This window comes from Ranitomeya variabilis, chromosome 6 (assembly GCF_051348905.1).
Source record: "Ranitomeya variabilis isolate aRanVar5 chromosome 6, aRanVar5.hap1, whole genome shotgun sequence".
NCBI lineage: Eukaryota > Metazoa > Chordata > Amphibia > Anura > Dendrobatidae > Ranitomeya > Ranitomeya variabilis.
The window spans coordinates 62673016-62694444 of record NC_135237.1 but is presented as its reverse complement, the minus strand read 5'-3'; the positions used below and the strand labels follow the sequence as shown (position 1 = coordinate 62694444).

At 41.5% G+C, this 21429-nt stretch overlaps 1 protein-coding gene across 6 annotated transcripts in view; it reads right to left on the bottom strand.

Moving 5' to 3' along the window:
• DIP2C (disco interacting protein 2 homolog C) overlaps positions 1-21429 on the bottom strand; it is a 467742-nt gene that overhangs the window by 69891 nt on the left and 376422 nt on the right. For all 6 annotated transcript variants that reach the window (XM_077268558.1, XM_077268561.1, XM_077268555.1 and 3 more), the window contains 6 exons: positions 18178-18292; positions 16185-16386; positions 15314-15423; positions 7634-7714; positions 5545-5668; positions 4421-4542 (listed from right to left, as the gene is read on the bottom strand). In XM_077268558.1, the coding sequence (XP_077124673.1) occupies positions 4421-4542; positions 5545-5668; positions 7634-7714; positions 15314-15423; positions 16185-16386; positions 18178-18292 (754 nt within the window). The remainder of the gene's footprint in view (positions 1-4420; positions 4543-5544; positions 5669-7633; positions 7715-15313; positions 15424-16184; positions 16387-18177; positions 18293-21429) is intronic.

The following is a 21429-nucleotide window of genomic DNA, read 5'->3' as shown; positions in this document are numbered from 1 at the left end:
ATTTTTAGAATATGAATACAATGCATTAAAAATGTGCAGATAGAAAGAAAAAAAATGTTGTTGTAACATGTTTGTAATGCACTGTGTGTATATGCTGTAAATAAAGATCAAAGTCATTTTTATTGAACAATGTACTGGCATTTGGCTGGACGATCATCCATGAGAAGATACTGGCCACACACAATCTGTGGTTGTTTGGATGGACTATCATACATAGGACGATACTGGCCGCACACAACCTGTGGTTGTTTGGATGGACTATCATACATAGGAGGATACTGGCAGCACACAACCTGTGGTTGTTTGGTTTGACAATCATACATAGGAGGATACTGGCAGCACACAATCTGTGGTTGTTTGGATGGACTATCATACATAGGACGATACTGGCAGCACACAACCTGTGGTTGTTTGGTTGGACTATCATACATAGGAGGATACTGGCCGCACACAATCATCTGTGGTTGTTTGGATGGACTATCATACATAGGACGATACTGGCAGCACACAACCTGTGGTTGTTTGGTTGGACTATCATACATAGGACGATACTGGCAGCACACAACCTGTGGTTGTTTGGATGGAGTATCATACATAGGAGGATACTGGCAGCACACAACTTGTGGTTGTTTGGTTGGACTATCATACATAGGACAATACTGGCTGCGCACAATCTGTGGTTGTTTGGTTTGACAATCATACATAGGAGGATAATGGCCACACACAACCTGTGGTTGTTTGGTTGGACTATCATACATAGGAGGATACTGGCTGCACACAATCATCTGTGGTTGTTTGGATGGACTATCATACATAGAACGATACTGGCCGCACACAACCTGTGGTTGTTTGGTTGGACTATCATACATAGGAGGATACTGGCCGCATACAATCATCTGTGGTTGTTTGGGTGGACTATCATACATAGGAGGATACTGGTAGCACACAACCTGTGGTTGTGTGGTTGGACTATCATACATAGGAGGATACTGGCCACATACAATCATCTGTGGTTGTTTGGGTGGACTATCATACATAGGAGGATACTGGTAGCACACAACCTGTGGTTGTGTGGTTGGACTATCATAGATAGGAGGATACTGGCCGCATACAATCTGTGATTCGCTGTTTACATTTTTCTTTAGGTCAATTTGTTATACACACAGACGTAGCAGAGCTAAACTTGTCCAGTAAAGTTTTTTTTTATTTATTTATGTTATAACTGTCTGAAGGTTGTGGATTTGTACTTGGTTAGGGCAGCTGCAGTGGCCACATCCAGAATGAGACTAAGGCTACTTTCACACTAGCGTCGTGCACTGCACGTCGCTGTGCGTCGGGGTCTATCTTGAAAGTGGTCTTCCAAAAACATCACTGAATGGTGCAGTTGTTTGTTATAGATGGCTGCTGCCACATCATCCATCTACAGGACCCTTTTAGGGCACTTTAAAACTTTCAACAAAAAATAAATGTGTCCCATTCCCTTAATCCAACATGCTTGGTAAAGCTTATTTGACATTAGAGCCATAGAGAGTGAGATGATGTCCATCATGGCAGTGCTCGCTCCACGGAGTAATACATTATAGCTCAGTAATAAGGATACGACAGCAGAAGCTCCGATCGATGAATGCTTGCAGTGAAGTTTGATTTCATGCCAAAGTAGTCCTCTAAGCAAATCTTAAATGATCATCTGTCATAGCAGTTTTGTCCTTGGCAAACATTCAGACAAACACTAATAGCCTACTCCTGAGAATATGTATGGGTTATATGTCATATTGTCGGTGCTTCTCACAATCTCACCTCTTCTCACCCGATATTCTTTCATGCTCTACATTTTTTTTTTGTCATTGTTAGATTACATATACTTTAAAGAGTAATTATCTCATTAATGAGGAAGTCTGTATTCACTGAATACTTATTGTACCCAAGAATTGAGAATTTTGAGAATTAATGATCAGTTTAGAAGGAGAAAGAAGAAGCTTTCTCTAATAAGATATATTACAAAGTTTATTTTCTTGAGTGCTATTTGAAAAACGCTAGTTTTACTGTATACCAGAAATGTACACCAGCCCTGACTAGAGTAACAATTCTGGCGGAGGTGCACAGCACTTGTAAGTTGTGTCATATTCACTTAGAGGCAGGGCTGTGGAGTCGGTGAGCCAAACCTCCGACTCCTCAATTTCAATTACTCCGACTCCACAGCCCTGTTTAGAGTCGCTTCTTTCTTAATGAATTTGGTGCATCTACTGTAGCGTACCCTTCATTAAGACATCATGAATCGGGGCCATGGTTACTGTCAACCTCGAAGGTGGCACATGTGGTTTGTGGACCCACTGTGCCACGGGGTCGGGTTTGCCTATGACGGGCATAGCTAAGCGTCTACATGGTGTTCCATGGAACTCCTGATGGTGGAGTCAGACTTGAGCTGCAGATAGCCCCAGGTACCACTCCTAGGCAGTTCCGGTACTGCAGCAACTGACCCCAAGGGTAAGGTACTATGAGATGGACTGGGCTCAGAGTAACTTGGCAAGACAGGCTACAGTCTCTGTTCCACTCCCTTATTTATTTTAGGGCTACTAGAGTGTGGGAACACTCTGAACTATGATTAAGAGTCAGTCGGTTTGAAACGCGTAAGGCCATGAGTTTCCCGGGTTACTTGCCTTTTTCTAAACTAGTGGTTTTATACCATAATTTTAACCATGCTATACATTAAAGATTTCAAATAATTATTCATCGATGGATCTGTTGCTGGATACCTTTCCCTCTTTGATACCGCTCGTTTGCCACTAACACGAACTTCGTTCCGTGCATGGCTATTGGATTCTACTGCGGTGAGTAGGATTTTTTTCTACAAAAATTTTTTGCTTAACCCTGAAAAATTAAGTATGTAAATAGCCTCTATATAGGGGGAACAGGTTCTCTTTTGCCAACAATTGGAAGTTCCAATCCTATAAGTCAATGTCAACTCTTTACAAATCCTTGCTCCATGACAAAGGATATAATGTGAAACCAGAATCGGCATACCGCTGTTTCAGAGCTGTTGTCCCTCATCAGTGCAAAGCAGGAACACTAGTTGGCAGGATGTGAATTCTTTGTCTGATTGTCAAAGGGGTAAAATTTCTCTTTATGGAAAGTGCCAAGCTGGCGTAGGGAAACTTGTATGCCTTGCGGAGAAGCATGTTGTTGTAAGAAGTAGCACCAGGCACGAGTTGTTATTCTTCTAATGGCATCCTCATATTCACAAAGTCATTTGTTATCAAGAGCGAATGGATCTGGGTTCTTGTTTTCAGGAACAGTTAAAATAATCATCCTACATACTATACATTACTGTCATCATAAAGTGATATTTAATGTCCTGTCCTAATGATGGCAGAGGAAATCTTCCTTTAATTCTGCACTAGGAGCTTCTACAAGCTTCTAATTATGGGAGAAATGGCAGCAAAAAAATAAAATAAAGAGCTGAATATATTAATTTTAATAGCAAACGTCTTTCTTGCTTTCTCATTATACTACAATATATTCCGGCTAAACAAAATTTTGTTGTCAAAATACAGAGCTGTATATCTTATCCAAAAAAATTAGCTTCTTACACTGAGGGAAAATTTAAAATGTCTTTCTTTTCCGAACTCTTAAAGAGGACCTCACCCTGGATTTTTTAGTTTAAACTGACTACCTCTTGTAAGGCTGTGTTCACAAAGCGTTTGCCACTGCGGCACTATGTGGCTCCTTCGGGGCTTACATCCAAACCCCTGCAAAATGGGTTTCTGCACATGCGATAATGGGGCCATTGACTATAATTAATGGTGGTTGACTAGGCATATACAGACGAAAATGATGCATCATTATAATCAATGGCCCAGACAGCTCATATGCTCAAATTCCTTTTTTTTTTTGCAGAAGATCGGACGTAAGCCCTTACGGAACCACTGTGACAAACACTAAATAAACCCAGCCGAATTGGTAATGATCTTGAAACAGTTATAATTTTTCTTTTTTGTCCCTCCATACCAAAGTTATGCCCTCTGGAAATAAAGATGTAAACTTTCCCTAAAACCAACTGGGCGTGCACCACACTTCTCTGTGGGCGTTTGCCTTTTCTCCACTGATTCTGGCCAATCAAAACACAGCCACGCCCACAGACAAGTTCTGTGGTATACACCCAGTTGGTTAAAGAGGATATATGCACCATTATTACTGGGAGGCATAACTCTGCAAAGAAGGGGCACAGAATAAAAAGTAAAACGGTTCCAGAATCCGTTCTTCATTGAGGCTGGAGCTTAGTACTGGAGCTGGCATCAAGATCAAGGAGAATGACCTAGGAATGTTGTTATATATCGCCCATATGTTGACCAGCCTCTTATGAAATCATTATCGTATGTCATAAGATACCTGCTCACTTTATGATGGATGATTTACACCTTACCTCCACAATCATCTTCACCGTAGGCAGCGTCGTTGCGATGTTCTGTGGGTGTGGAGGTCGCACTGTTATTGGCACACAACCAGCGTACAGACAGCCATAAAACGCTGCAATCAGATCTATTCCTGCAAAGCCGAATCAGAAAGCCTCATCAGTAAAAACACAATTTTAAAGGGAATGTTTCATATAAGAACACGCTACTAACCAGCAGAAACATAGATAATCTGCAGGTTATTAGCATTCTGAAGCTGCCTGGTACCTGCACTGAGACCTCAGCTGCCGGAAGGAAATTACCTTTATTTCTCCCGGCAGTCTTTCAGTCATAGGGATGGTGCTGACGCGGCTTCGGTCTCCGTACAGTGCATAGTGAGCGGTGGCTGTAACCGTACCCCGGCACTGGCAGCTGGCTCAGAATTACAGTACCAAGCAGTAACTAAAATTGCCCTGACCAACCCCTCCAATGAGGAATAAAAGTCATTTCCTCCCGGCAGTGGGGCTCTCAGTGCCGATGCCACGCAGCTTCCGAACATTATTAAACTGCTGATTAACCCCAAATCTGCAGCTTAACAGTGTTTTTTTTAATGACAGGTTCCCTTTAATAGGGTAATTTTAGTTTACATCTGAAATAAGAAAAGCCATAAACTGACCTATAAAGCCCCCGCCACTTCTCCAGTCCCCTCTCCTTCTTTTTGGGCAAGTAAGTAACTGCTGCAGCCTATCAGTGGCTGCACTGTTTGACTGTAGATGCCCAGAAAAAATGATAGGAGATCGACAGAGGATTGATAAGAGAGTATATGCTATTTTAGCACTGGGGTCTTATGTAAATTTAAAGAAAGTGGAGGAGAACCCCTTTAACCCAGACTTGGAAAAGTTTTGGAAGCGAGTAACAGATAATTAACAACGTTTATTTTGTAAATGAGACAATGAGATTGCAGAAACCGGAATCCAAATTGCAGCAAATTGTTGAGGGTCCCAGAAATCAAACATCATGTAACATAACATCGAGGGACCCTAGTAACAAAATATGATGGCTAAAAAAAAAAAGAGACAATCCCTTTCTTTGAAAATGCTAATTCTACAGTTATAAAATTCATTTAGAGACAAAAGTAATATATATATATGTATACCTGGAGGATACACAAGAGCCACATGATCTCCATCTTGTAAGTGTCCCCTTTCCATCAACATCACTGCTATTTTCTCAGCCCGCTTATGTAACTGGCTGCACGTCAGAGAATTGGCAATAGTTCCCTGCATGTAAAAATACAGTAAGATTAGTCATATCAGTGATGTTGTTTTGTGTCGTGGCTACTAGAATCAGGGATCCATCACTGAGCGGTGACGTCAGTAGTATGGCACATGGCGGCTGCAGCTGCTGATTGGCAGCACTGGTTGCATGCGGCCCTTATGGAAACAAAGACCAGGTGCACTGGAGGAGAACTCTGCTATGAAACTCTTCAGGTCTTATGCGCAGAGACTCTTCCTATCCAAACTTTGTACAAACAGCAGAATATTCGTGGCACCAGGCAGGATAACCATAGAAATAAAATGATGGAAGGAATTGTCATAAAATATTGTTGTGCTCCAACACAGCTCCACCTCTCTGGACAAAGTGAATCCCATACTAGGTTAAGTAAGTAGAGCAACATAAAGTGTCCACAAACAAAATTAATTTTAATCAATATTTTAATGAATAGATCATGGAAGAATAATAAGTTCCACAAATTAATGTGTCTCAAAAAGATGTTCCTGTGCTGAGATAATGTTATAAATGTGCCCCTGCTGTGTACTGTATAATGGCTGTGTCTGACCGTACAGGAACATGGTCTGATCATAACACAACTCCTGGGCAGGGGAGGAAACAAAAACAAAAACAAGTTTACGGACATTACTGTGAGGGATCACGGCCGATTCCTTCTTTGAGGTTAAATATTGCTTAAAAACAGGCAATGAAATGTTTTACCTCACCAAGGGAATCAGCTATGATTACGTGCTGTAATGTCTGTATACTCTTTTTTGCTTCCTCTCATGCCCAGGATCTGTGGTAATGTCTGTATACTCTTTTTTTGCTTCCTCCCCTCCTCAGGAGCTGTGGTAAGATCAGACCATGTCCCTGTACGGTCAGACACAGCCATTACACAGTACACAGCAGGGGCAGATTAATAAGATTATCTCTGCACAGGAACATTTTTTGTTAACACATCCAATTGTGGATCTTTTTTGTGTTACAAGATCTAATAATTAAAATGTACTTTGTTCACGGAAAAACCCCTTTAAGTGACATGAACAGAGCCTTGATCTCAACTCCATCGAGCACCTTTGAGATGCAGTAGATTTCAAGACAAACGTTCTTGTCCAACATCAGTGCTTGACTTCACAAATACGTTTTGACTCAACGGGCACAAATGCCACAGATACTTCAAAATCTTTCATAAACTCTATGAAGGCTGATTTACTTCTAAACAGGGCCCAAATCCGCATTAACACTTGTGGTTTTGATGTTCAATAAGATCACATACAGTATGTATGAAGGCGTCTACAAATTTTTGGCCATGTGGTGTATGTGTCACAATGAAGGTCAGGAATGTGAAACTGGACCCAACTACCATCTGTGGCCTGGACCAGTGTTCCCCAACTTCAGTCTTCAATGCCCACCAACAGATTATGTGTTCAGGATTTTCTAAGTATTGTACAGGCGATAAGTCCATTACTTGTGCAATAGTATGGAAATCTTGAAAACATGATCTGTTGGTTTGCCTTGAGGGCTGGAGTTGGGGAATATGGGTTGAACCTCAGCAGAGGAAGGGATTAATATAGTGGGGACAGTAAGAAATATCTATGGCCTGAAATTTTATTTTTTTTTTTTACACCTGTGTCCAGGAGTCCTGTTCGTGGCATAAACAACCATAGGGCAATGAAGAAGAGCATGTCATAAACTATGTCACTGGCTCTATATATTTTCCTATAATAACGCAGTGTAGCACAAGGCTTGCTATATAATTATGCAAAATGTCAAATTTTATGAAAGGTCCAACCAATAAATTTTATGTAACTGCTACAAACAATGTATAAACCAAACCAAAAGAAAGAAAAATCTCATAGATGGTATAAGTTTATATTACCAAGCCATTCTTGTTCCATTCATTACATGTTTGACCCTCCATAGTATAACTTTCACACAATTATGACGCAAGGCAGTATGGCTGAAGGTCTTACCCGTGAGTTTAATAATGTATAAAGCACGTGATCAGGAGTTGTCTGGGCTCTCCATTGTAAAACTTCAGACAAGAATAAGAACTAGAAACAAAAAAAAAAAACAAATTCATATTATATATAGCGCAATACAATGATAAATAAATCCTATAATTAAAAAAAGGAGACGTGTCTACTGCAATTGCCACAAAATACAGCAAAAATCCAACAATCTGGTAACAATCACATCAGATAACAAAATATTCCTTTCATCCGTCATTATTATACGTCGCTGTGAATGTAGAGTAGCTTGACTTTCTTAAAAATCCCATAGTAGTAAATTGACAAAGCTGCAATGTTCCATCGCACCATTTAAAGTTGTGTGAGCCTTGTCACTAGATAAAGCCAGCAAATATCAGACATTTATGGCATATCCTATATTAATAACCCTTTGAAGATACTTTACTATATTAAAAATAAAATATTTTACTGAAATTATGATCATTTTTCCCATTTTATCATTGTAATAGTGCAACCACTAAACAATGCACAGAGCTGTAGCGTTCTGCTATACTCTACGGATCGGTCATCAATGTTAGTCTCATACAATCCCAATCTAAGCAGTCACATAATTGTAATAGAATATGTCCGCAAATGTGCATAACTGGCCACCGACATCTTGGTTAGTACAATAGGCAAAGTTTGACACCTGGCCACTGAACCATCCCTTTGAATGACATCCACTTTTGGATGGAGTTTCTGTAAACCCTACTCCTTTTTGAACGAGAACATACCCGAATTTGTTAGGATTGTTTAAAAAAAATGTAAAGGATCCCAAGACTGGTGACAACTACGTACTGTATGTGAATAGACCTGTTACTCATCTGTCACAGCACCAACATCGGCCCCTGCTCCCTTCTTCTATGGCAGTCGTCTTTTGCTGTAGACTAAGTAACCCAACAAACTAAATCCTTCGACATCACCACCCAAAAGTATTTTAAGGCCGCACGAGTATTCATTGAGCTTTGCACTGAGTTACCAAATGCATATCTGGAAAATTCGTCAACATGCATTTCTATCAGCTGGCTAATCATCTCTTGCTTGTTTACCATCTACCTGCATTTACCAGTACTTTCTTGCTCAGGCCTGCTGATTAAACCTTCGTCCGCAGTAAGCATATCAAACATTTCTCTGGTCCTGTTCACAATACAGCGTTGCTGCAGCAGAGTGTATCTTCTCTACAAGCAATTTCAGTTTTCCTATTATCACCGCAACCTGCGGTTAACCATTTGTTTGCTGGCTGCCTACCTCCCTGCCAAAGAGCATTTGTTGGCATATAGCATAACAACCAGGGCTGTGGAGTCGGAGTCAGAGCCCATTTTGGTGGAGTCGGTGTCATGGAAATTGAGAAGTCGGAGTCGGAGGTTTGGCTTACCGACTCCACAGCCCTGGTGACAACTGTGTATTTTCTGCAACTCACGTACTACCGAAACCTCTTAAATTCCTGTGTTGTCTACACTCCTGAGTCAGTTTCTACTGACCTGCATACCCTGCTATCCTGGTCCTCGCTGGTCCATGTGCCATCCGACAAGTGCCTGTTGTGCCATCACCTTCAGTCCTTGTTGCTAATGCTGATCTACCTCTTAGGAAACCCACCTCATCAAGCAAGTCCGTAACAAACCTTATCACATACTATAACAGACGAAAAGCTACAGCCCAATTATCATTCTTACAAAAGAGCAGTGAAACAAGTGTAGCTCTATTTATTAGGGAGGAGGATTATTACATATTGTGGTTAATCACATATTCATGATCACATTTTTGCATATAAAGTTTAATTTCACACATCATGTCCACAATGAATGCAGATATGGAGATTACTGCATCTACTTTAGACATCGGCTTCTGCTCAGAGTCGCTGGGTCATGTGACTGGCAGCGATTGAGTAACTTATGTGTGTTCACCGAGGCGCCGAGGCCTGGAAATGGCCTTTGTTTCTTCCTTTCGTAACTTATATGAGTCACTACTGAATACTGCCAAAACATTGCAATCTGCAAATGCTAAACAGTCTAAGAACTTCATCTTGGGCTCCTCGGGTGTGACTGTGTGATTAATGCCTATGCAGAACGCATTAAATTAGGTCACAGCAGCTCTTCTACCTTTCTGTGGACTGAGCCCACGTTATATCATTGTCACCCTAATTTATAATTACACGATAGAAGTTGTTATGAATGACAGAAAAGCCACTTGTTGTCTCCTCACAGAGTCACATTCATGATATCTGTAGCTGCCGAAACGATGCAGTCGTTGTGGGAGAAGCACCAGGTGCGGTGGTACGGTTGCCGAGGCAACCATATAAGGCCATAGTTAATTCTGCAGAGCTACGTCTGACGAAGGACAGATTTAGAAAAATTAACATAAAAGCTTTTTTTATTGTCTATAGCAACCAATCACAGCACAGCTTTCATATTTCAAAAGCAGAAAACCAAATGAAAGCCCCGATATAATTGGTTGCTATGGGCAACAGATTTTCGTTTAGGCAGTTTTCACTTATCTCCTTCCTTAACGCTGCTTATTATGGCAGGAAATGCTGTATTTTTTTAATGGCAAATATGCAATGCTTTGTACGGCGGAAAATACCGCACATTGCGTCATAAAACAACAGGGGTGTCACCAAATGTACATTCCAAAGTGAGCATTTTTGGAGCTTTCCTGGCCTTTTTGAAGATGACTAAAGGAGTCTTCACAATAAGGCTTAAAGGGATTGTCCAGTGAAACAGTAAAAACAAATTATTACCCATATCCCCACCAATTAGCAGTCCTGGGAATTTTTATCCCTGACTTTTATCTTTAGCCCAATAGTGCAAAAAGAATTTAAAATCTCAAAAATGGATCCTTAAAATATGTAGATTTTATTGAAAAGCCATAAAAACCCAGTCCAATGCCATATAAAACTGCAGACGAGTTTCAGACACCGTCTTTACTCATTACATAAAAAACATGGTGTTTATATGGTGTCTGAAACACGTCTGCGGTTGTGTTTGATTAGATTTTTATGGCGTTTGATTGGATTTTTATGGCCTTTCAATAAAATCTACATTTTTTAAGTACCGATTTTAAGGACTGATTTTGATGGATTTCACATTGTTTTTGCACTATTGGACTAGGGATACTACGAGGTTTCTGTGCAAAGTGGACCTTTTGACTCTGGCGAATAGCCTATTTTCTTTTTTTCTTTAAGACCCTTTTATCTCTGTTACAAAACAGAGCAGGAGGTCAGACACCAGGCCGCCATTCCCTTTATTTCCTATGAGTGAATGGAGTGGTGGTCAAGCACGGCACTACTCTAAACTCTATTCTAAATGAGAAAAAGTCCCTATTGTGCCAATTGTTGCAGGTCCCAGCAAACCGAACTGAATGTGAGAAAAATAACAGTACCCGACAGTGACCAACAAGCAATTTACGGGGCTGCTGTATCCCACTGTACAAGGCTTCAGGTTCTGGTAGCTAAAGGAGAGGATTTTCAAACCCTTTAAGCTAATTAGATACGACTACATGATTGTCATGAGTCCATTCCAGTCACAGCAAATGTCATTCAGGACCCTAATTAGTATATTGGCCCCAATAAGCATTTTAGTGCTGAAGGATTATAAATGGAAGACATACTACCGTTTTTGGATTATTAATAAAACAGATTTATTAGCTTGATCTTTCTATTTTATCCAATTAAATGTGTAACTGAACGCTAAGGCCTAAACCCCTTGTATGGGCCGGGCTATGGTACATGCTATATTGGGAAAAATCGCACAGATGAAGTCTCGCCAGCCCGGCTAATCCTAAGGCGAGCCTAGGAATGGTATGAAAATTCAAGCAGCACGTGTCCATGGCCAGTGAATACTGATCTGGACCATTTACCGGGAGTGCGTGACGCGATCCGCTCATCTCTAGTAATGGGAGAAAATGGACGGTAACACCCCATTGTCAATTTATTTGTAAATATTCAGGAAGAATAACAGAGGAATAGCATAATTAAAAGTTATAAGAAAAGCTCTTCCACAATTGTTATAGGATATGGAATACAACTACACTGCTCAAAAAAATAAAGGGAACACTAAAATGCCACATCCTAGATATCACTGAATGAAATATTACAGTTGTAAATCTTTATTCATTACATAGTGGAATATGTTGAGAACTATAAAGCCTAAAAATTATCAACGTAAATCACAACTAATATTCCACGGAGGTCTGGAGTTGGAATGATGCTCAAAATCAAAGTGGAAAACGAAGTTACAGGCTGATCCACCTTCAGTGGAAATGCCTCAAGACAAGGAAATGATGCTCAATAGTGTGTGTGGCCTCCACGTGCCCGAATGACGTCCCAACAATGCCTGGGCATGCTCCTGATGAGGCGGCGGATGGTCTCCTGAGGGATCTCCTCCCAGACCTGGACTAAAGAATCCGCCAACTCCTGGACAGTCTGTGGTGCAACGTGACGTTGGTGTATGGTGCGAGACATGATGTCCCAGATGGGTTCAATCGGATTCAGGTCTGGAGAACGGGTGGGCCAGTCCATAGCATCCCAGGGCCAACCGCACCAGCATATGGCCTAACAAGGGGTCTGAGGATCTCATGACCTAATGACAGTCAGGCTACCTCTGGCGAGCACCTAGAGGGCTGCGTGGCCCTCCAATGAAATGCCACCCGACACAATTACTGACCCACTGCCAAACCGGTCATGCTGAAGGATGTTGCAGGCAGCAGATCGCTCTCCACGGCGTCTCCAGACTCTGTCACGTCTGTCACATGTGCTCAGTGTGAACCTGCTTTCATCTGTGAAGAGCACAGGGCGTCAGTGGCGAATTTGCCAATCCATGTCTTCTGTGGCAAATTGCAAGCGTCCTGCACAGTGTAGGGCTGTGAGCACAACCCTCATCTGTGGACGTCGGGCACTCATACCATCCTCATGGAGTCCGTTTCTAACCGTCTGTGCAGACACATGCACATTTGTGGCCTGCTGGAGGTCATTTTGCAGGGCTCTGGCAGTGCTCCTCCTGTTCCTCCTTGCACAAAGGTCCTGCTGTGGGTTGTTGCCCTCCTACGGCCCACTTCACGTCTCCTGGTGTACTGGCCTGTCTCCTGGTAGTGCCTCCAGCCTCTCGACACTGCGCTGACAGACACAGAAAACCTTTTTGCCACAGCTCGCATTGATGTGCCATCCTGGATGAGCTGCACTACCTGAGCCACTTGTGTGGTTTGTAGAATCCATCTCATGCTACCACGAGTGTGAAAGCACAACCAACATTCAAAAGTGACCAAAACATCAGCCAGAAAGCATTGGTACCGAGATGTGGTCTGTGGTCCCCACCTGCAGAACCACTCCTTTATTGAGTGTGTCTTGATAATTGCCAATAATTTCCATCTGTTGTCTATTCCATTTGCACAACAGCATGTGATATTGATTGTCAAACAGTGTTGCTTCCTAAGTGGACAGTTTAATTTCACAGAAGTTTGATTTACTTCCGAGTTATATTCTGTTGTTTAAAGGGAACCTGTCACCACCAAAATCGAGGGTGAGCTAAGCCCACCAGCATCGGGGGCTTATCTGCAGCATTCTGTAATGCTGTAGATAAGCCCCCGATGTATCCTGAAAGATGAGAAAAAGAGGTTAGATTATACTCACCTGGGTGGGCGGTCCGATCTGGTGGGCGTCGCGGTCCGGGGCTTCCCATCTTCATAGGATGACGTCCTCTTCTGGTCTTCACGCTGTGGCTCCGGCGCAGGCGTACTTTGTCTGCACTGTTGAGGGCAGAGGAGAGTACTGCAGTGCGCAGGCACTGGGCCTCTCTGACCTTTCCCGGCGCCTGCGCACTGCAGTACTTTGCTCTGCCCTCAACAGGACAGATAAAGTACGCCTGCGCCACAGCCGCAGCGTGAAGATCAGAAGAGGACATCATCTGATGAAGATGGGAGGCCCCGGACCGGACCGTGACACCCATCGGACCGGACCAGGACCGCCCCTGGGTGAGTATAATCTAACCTCTTTTTCTCATCTTTTAGGATACATCGGGGGCTTATCTACAGCATTCCAGAATGCTGTAGATAAGCACTGATGCTGGTGGGCTTAGCTCACCCTCGATTTTGGGGGTGACAGGTTCCCTTTAAATGTTCCCTTTATTTTTTTGAGCAGTGTATTTCACTAGAACAAACAGATGAGTAGAGTCGACAGATTATCTTTAAAGCTGGTCTGATATAAAGACATTACATTGCATTTCTACTGAATTATGGTGATCTACTGTATATTTCAGTCAGGGTATTTGGGTCTTCTGGTTGTATTATAGCCATATTAATCTAGCCAAATCAAGATTTGTACAGGAAATCCAAATGAATTAGGTTTTGCAGTCATTTTGACTGTTTTTGTTTGCAATTATAAAAACCTTGGGGTGTTTTTAAAATATGGTAGAACACAAAAAAATGACAACGTTTTTGCCATTTTCAGTGTAATAAATAACAATAAAACAATTTTTCTGATTGATGGCTCACTGGTCAGAAACTTGCATGACAGTAGAAACGCCCTGTGCCAGCATTAGGTGAAGGCAATTCCCCTAAATTATATATATGAGCCTATCAGTAATTGCTTCCCTCTCTAAGGATATCACAGTGTAGTGAAACTACGGGGTTAATATAAGCTAACAAGGAGTCAGGGCGCCCTGACATTCAGAGCAATGTGAGAAAGTAATCTTCGCTGGAGCCTGTATCTAGTTATTATTATTTATTTCACATGGATCAATAGTAACACGTTTATAAGATGATAGGCCGAATATAAACCATAGGTCATAATACAAAGAACAGCACAGTCTTTCCAAAACTAAATTACATTGACACTTTGTATTACTCCACAAGGGAAAAACATGACTTTTTTTAAACAACGTAATAACAAGCGAACGTCAGATTAGAAGCAGACTTCATCACTCGGCTTTACACTTAAGGTTTTTATTCAGGACCTAAAAGCAGAGGGTCTAATCCTAAGGTAAATCTGTCACCAGGTTCTTGACAGTTAGTCTGAGAGCAGCATAATGTAGAGACAGAGACCCTGATTCCAGTGATGTCTCACTTACTGTGCTGCTCACTGTTTTATCAGAAGGAGATTATCACTAGAGGACTAGTAGACCTGCAGCCAGGTAGTCCTCTACATTCATGAGAGATTCATGACAGCCAGCTCTGTACTGATGCACTGCTGAGCTGGCTGTCAGTCAGTGGCGGGGAGTGGTTACAGCCGCTACTCACTATATACTGAGCAACTCAAGCCGCGCCGGCCGCCCCTCTATGACTGTCGAGAGGAGTAAAGTTCATTTCCTTCCTGTAGCCGGGATTTCAGTGCTGCAGCCGAATGGCTTTAGAGTGCTATTAACCTGCAGATTAACCAAATAATATTTTTACATGACAGGTTTCCTTTACGCCCTCCATACACAATAAATGGGAAATCAGACCATATTAACGCATCCATGTCTCTCAGTCCTCGATGCATGGATTGGCCGGGGGTCTCCTGTCCTAAACTTTACAGTCTAGACATGTATGAGGTTGTCGAGGTCAGTTCAGGAGACCCATGACAAGTTCGAGCATCACAGTTTGTACTCAGACCACGAAAACACAGTTATGTGAATCCAACTTAAAGATATATGTGTGAACATGGATCAATCGTACCTTTCTGGCCTGATCATTGTCTTCTAGCTGTCCCAGATCCCTTCCACTTGCCTGTGCGATCCTCTTACCAGAGACCAGGTTCCCCACCATCACAGAGGCAGGGCCAATTTCTACACGGGAAAAATATGAAGCTTGTTAATGAAAGTGTATAGAAACTTTACTACAAAATTTCCAATTTAGCGCAACTAGTTTGTTTAATCGCAATAAACACTATATACATTTATTGCCGATTTCTTTCTAAATCTATCTCCAACTTCTCTGCTTACACAGTAAAAATTGTGCCACATTAAAGGAAATCCATCATCAATTTTTTCTTTTTAATCTGAGACATCATAATGATGGAGCAGAAAGTCTTATTCCATGGATGTGTCACTTGCTCAGCAGATTGCTGTAGTTTCAATACAAATCTGTGTTTTATCAGCAGGAGATTATCACTGCAGGACTAGGCATCTTGTGCCAGGCAGTCCAGATAATCTGTAACCCTGCCCCCACGACTGATTGGTAGCTTGCTAATCATGCGCAGTGTACAGAGGAAGCTTCTAATCAGGGGTGTGGGCGGGGTTATACACAGCTCAACATTTATAGCACTGCCATATTTACAACAGAGAATACAGGAATTTTATCAAAATTGCACCAAGCAGCCCAGTAAGTGACACATCGCTGGAATCCGGCTCTCTGCCCCTACATCATGCTGCTCTCAGATTCCACAGTAAAAACCTGCTTTAGAATTTATATTTGGATTAGTTCTCACTAACCGCACTATAAGAGCACCAACTTTTAACATAAAAATCAATATATTTTACATACAAGCCTATGATGGAGAAAAGAATAAAAAACCCATAAAATCTATAGAGTCAGATCCGTGTCTCACCTGGCTGTTTTTGTCTTGGCTTAGGGAGGTTCGTCACACACGTGTGAGGACACATGAGCACATTACATGGGTGGAGTGACCCCTCGAGGAACAGTTGCTTGGTCTCTGACAGGTGAATACCACCTAAAGGGGTTTTGGGGAGTGTGTTTGCTGGTACTAGAGCTAGACAGTAGACTCCAACTTGATGTATACTGTCAATTGCCTACAGGAAATACAAGAACAATACGAGCCGTTGTCACATTATATGCAGGTCTTCATACTAAGGAAGGTCAGAAAGATCAACTGCTACCAAACGTCATGAATTATGCAAGAATTAAACCTATAATGTGCGTACACGTTCTTGTAGAACAGCTCCTCGCTTATAAATTTGGCAAAAATTCTATACATTTTGGAGGAAGTCAGGTTATCACCAACAGGAACACCATTATGTGTCCAACGAGGGGTTGTCACCTAGTGTACATATATAGTAGGGAGACCGAGATAAAATGAGTCGCGCTGTACTCTGTAGCATGAATGTATGCATCAACCACATCCTCATTCAGTAGACTCGAAAATTTGAGTGTAAACTCTCGAAGTATATCCTATGTAGTAGGTATAATAACAATAATAATAATAATAGTAGTTGCAATAAAAGAGGATTATGGTGGTCTAGAGTCCGCGTTTCCCAAAGTTCAGAGATACGATCACGCATGAAGGTGAAGTATTAATGTGATTTATCATCAATGCGTTTCAAGTTTTACAACTCTTCATCAGGACCAAACCACAATGAATAATAATACTAGCAAATACCTCCAAATACAAATGTAGTATAGTTCTCCTGATAACCTATGTTTCTAAACCCATGTGCAGGCCATTGCAGTAGCGTAGGTAGCCATGGTTACGACCACTAGCAACTACCTGTCACTATATGAATGGTTGTAACCATGGATACCTAAGCTACTGCAATGCCCTTAACATAGGGTATTCGACATAGCGAGTCAGAAGAACTACGTATACTAATTTTTTTTAATTGGCAGTATTTTTTAATATTATTATTATTACACGTACCACATACTAGGATAGGATCTTGTAGATGGGAATACCCCTCTAATAACTATATATGCTGTCATGTTAGGGTGGAGTCACACTGCGTTTTCAGCAGAAGTTGGTAGAATACATAGTCAGGATTTTCTTCCAAATTTTTAATTCTAATGGATTCCACTATAAAGCTATACTGTGGCAACAATCGCCCTCAGACTTCCCCCTAAAAATGGTTGTGTTTTGAGTTTGCTCTGGATATAAAAGCAACTATACTTTTCGAGCCATCAAAGAAAAAACCTGTCAGAAGCCGACAGTACAAAGTCCGGAGAATCGGGGCCTAAAGATACATTTAATGTATGTGCCATGAGCTTTCTCAGTGTAAACATAAAAACTACAAATGCAGTGTGGATCCAGTAGACTTTTTGATTTAGCCCCTATCAACACATCCATCAACTTCATCACGTTTGATACTAATAAATGTGCAGCGGGCAGAGCTATTCTTTATGTCAAAGTGACAGGCGTCACGATGGAACCTGATGGACCCCATTATTTGTAGTGTTATGTCCTATGAAGGAGCAGATAGTCCATTATTTTTGCGCACTCTTTTCAAAAATATGAACTGAGCCTTAGGGGAAAGAAACTCTAAAGACAACATATCGCACTACATCAGTATGTACCGAAGATGTCAGGCAGGACAGAAAAATGCCTCAAGCCCAAAAAAAAAATCAATACTGATCCATGGGTTTGGTGTAAGTCTTCCTTTAGCGTCACAGGAGGGATCTCATATACTTGACTGATTGTGAAGCATTCAACACGAGATGATACCACAATCCTTTATATTTTTAATATTTAAACAATATTTTAGATGAAGTTACGAACAGTTTCCTCCAAACTTTTTCACCATCTATTATAAACTACTTTTGCACAAATTTTTCAAATACACAATTCACCACTTGAAGAATAAAGTCTTTACCTGTAGGACTCGGCTCATCCATTGGAAGCTATCCTCTTCTGTGGAGTCCGGCCGCTGCTCTGCAACAATAACTATCCTCTCATCATGCAGGACATTCACGGAAAAGACTGCTATCCTGCAAAAAGATAACAAGCGCCAAAGTTATATGACGTACAAGTCGCTTACAGAAATGTTGGAGGCAACAATGGGAAATGTAAAGGGCAGAGGTAGCAACGACATCATTTTCTAGTACTAATATTCACATGAAAACAACTTCATACAGGATTGAGCACAAACAATGCAAAAAGTTAGTATCAATAATATCCATAAGATGCATTGCATTAAGAAAACTCCATTAGTTAAGGATGATCATCACCACAACAGTCATTATTTTGTGATTTATTTCAAATTATCTTGCTTCATTCTTGCTGATCAAATAAAGGAATAAAACTGAGAACCCACAGACCACGTTTTATTAAGAGCATATTTTATTTTAATGGCTATACACTATAGCAGAAATTCCAAACCTGTGGCTTGTGGATGTCTGCCAGCTTGATGCGTTAGCACCAGGTCTAGCGAGTATAGTGGCATGTAAAAGTTTGGGCACCCTGGTCAAAATGACGGTTATTGTGAACAGTTAAGCAAGTTGAAGATGAAATTATCTCTAAAAGGCTTAAATTTATTAAAGATGACTCATGTCCTTTGTATTTTAGGCAACAAAAAATATATATACATATATACTTCCTTTTCACCCCCCCAATGGGGGTTGTCTTTCTTGTCCTTTCTCCTTCTTGGGTCCTCTACCAGAGGCCTTGGAGTTTTAGGGTTCTGCGCAGAATCATAGTTGTTCCCAGCATTGCACTTTTCTGGGCAGAGAGCGCAGATGTTGCTCCTGGGATCTATTGTAGCCATTTTCCCAATTTAGGGGTCACTGCTCCAAGTGCTCCGCTCACCACTGGAAACACTGTTGCCTTCACCTTCCACATCTTCTCCAGTTCTCCTTTGAGGCCCTGGTATTTCTCCAGCGTCTCATATTCCTTCTTTCTGATGTTGTTGTCTCTTGGCACTGCCACATCTATTATCATTGCAGTCTTCTGATCCTTGTCTGGTTCATTAGCCAACATCTGCTTATCCTTCTGGATCTTGAAGTCCCACAGGATTTTAGTCCTTTCAATCTCCACCACTTTTTATGGGGTCTCCCACCTGGACTTAGGGTGACTTAGCCCATAAGTTGTGCAGATGTTCCTGTATACAATTCCCGCTACTTGTTTGTGGCGTTCGGTATACGCTGTTTCCGCTTGTATTTTGCATCCTACCACAATGTGTTTGACGGTTTTTGAGGTTTCTTTGCATAGTCTGCACCTTGGGTCTTGATAAAGATCCTGTTGGATCGAAACGTCGCAACTAAAGGTAGAATAAAGGAGATATAAGTTCACCCTTCTGTGGAGCACTGTCCGTATTTCATTACTGGATGTTTGCACCTTGGGTCTTGTCTTGTGTGGTAGATCCCTGCTTCTATGGATCTGGTGCTTAGTCCTTACTCTTGTGCCACCATGATTAGTGCCTCTGTGCTGTTTCGGAGTCCAGCTTTCTCCAGCCATTGGTAGGATTTCTCTATGTCAGCCACCTCCATTATCTGTCGATAGTACATCCCATGCGGTGGCTTGTCTTGCCATGGCGCTTCATGTTCCTGCTCTTCCTTCCAGATCTGTTGTTGTTGCTGCCTTAGACTTTCTCTCAGCATCTCATCTTTTGGTGCCATTTTTCTGATGTATTCCTGGATACTTCTTGTTTCATCCGTGATGATGGCTTGGATGCTTATCAAGCCTTGACAATTCTCCTTTCTGTTGGTATACAATCTTTAGGTGTTAGACTTAGTGTGGAGATCTCCATGCATTGTGAGGAGCTTTCGTGTCGTCACTTCTGCAGCTTCCATCTCTTCTTTTGGCCAGCACACTATGCCAGCAGGGTATATGATAAATGGCAGAGCATATGTATTGATGACGCAGATTTTATTCTTCCCATTGAGCTGGCTCTTCAGGACCTGTCTTACCCTTTGATGGTATTTGGACGTTGCCGCTTTCCTTGCCTCCTCATCATGGTTACCGTATCCCTGTGGGATGCCAAGGTACTCGTATCATGTCTGTACATCTGCTATGTGCCCTGCTGGTAATTCTACTCCATCAGTCTTGACTACCTTGCCACTCTTTATTACCAACCGGCCGCACTTCTCCAGCCTGAAGGACATCCCGATGTCTTCGCGCTGTAGATCCTTGTGGATCAGTGAGTTGATGTCTCTTTCATTTTTCGCATACAGCTTGATGTCATCCATTTAGAGGAGGTGGATGATGATGCTTCCTCTCTTTTTATGCAAAAGAACATCCAAACAAGCTTGATGCACTCTGGGAAAAAAAGTCCTGTAGACCAATGAGGTTAAAAGGTTGAAAAGAAACTCGTTGGCCACAATAATCACAGGTATGTGTGGAGAAAAAAGGGCACACAATTTCAGGAAAATTGTGGTAGTTTTTTTTAAATACCAAGTTCAGGTGAAAAATTTTTCCACAGCTCAGGGGAGCTACAAGCTCTTTTTAGAGACCCAACTCAGTGTGAATCCATATTTTCAAGGCAATGCTCCATAGAAATGTAATGCTATGTATGCGTCTCTGGTTTGGCTGGTATGAGTTACTCTGATACCACGGAGCATTGCCTTGAAAAAGAACTCTCCAAACTGAGTTAGGTCTCTTTAATGAGACTCCATACCCTGAATTTAAGTTACGGTATCTCATGTACTGATGGAGGCAGAAACGGTCTACTGGTTGGTATAAGCTACTTTGCAAAAATGTTTCACGAGATTCATCCACAGATTAGCACCTGATCCACATGAGGACACCGAAGAATACATCTAGATTTCAAGGACTTAAAGGGGTATTTCCATCTCCAAAATCCTATCCTAATATGCAGTAAGTGTAATAATAATAATATTAGCAAATACCTCCAATTAGAAATGTAGTATAGTTTTTCTCATTCGCTGTCTCTTTCCTCATGTTCAGGCATTGCAGGACCTTAGGTATTCATGGCTATGACCACATGAGGAAATAGACATAGTAAATCAGAAAAACTATGCTACATTTCTAATTGGCAGTATTTGCTAATATTATTATTATTACACCTACTATATATTGGGGAAGGATTTTGGAGATGGGAATACCCCTTTAAATATCAATATAATATTTTGTAGCAATGAATGATGAAGACACTACAGACACATTTGTA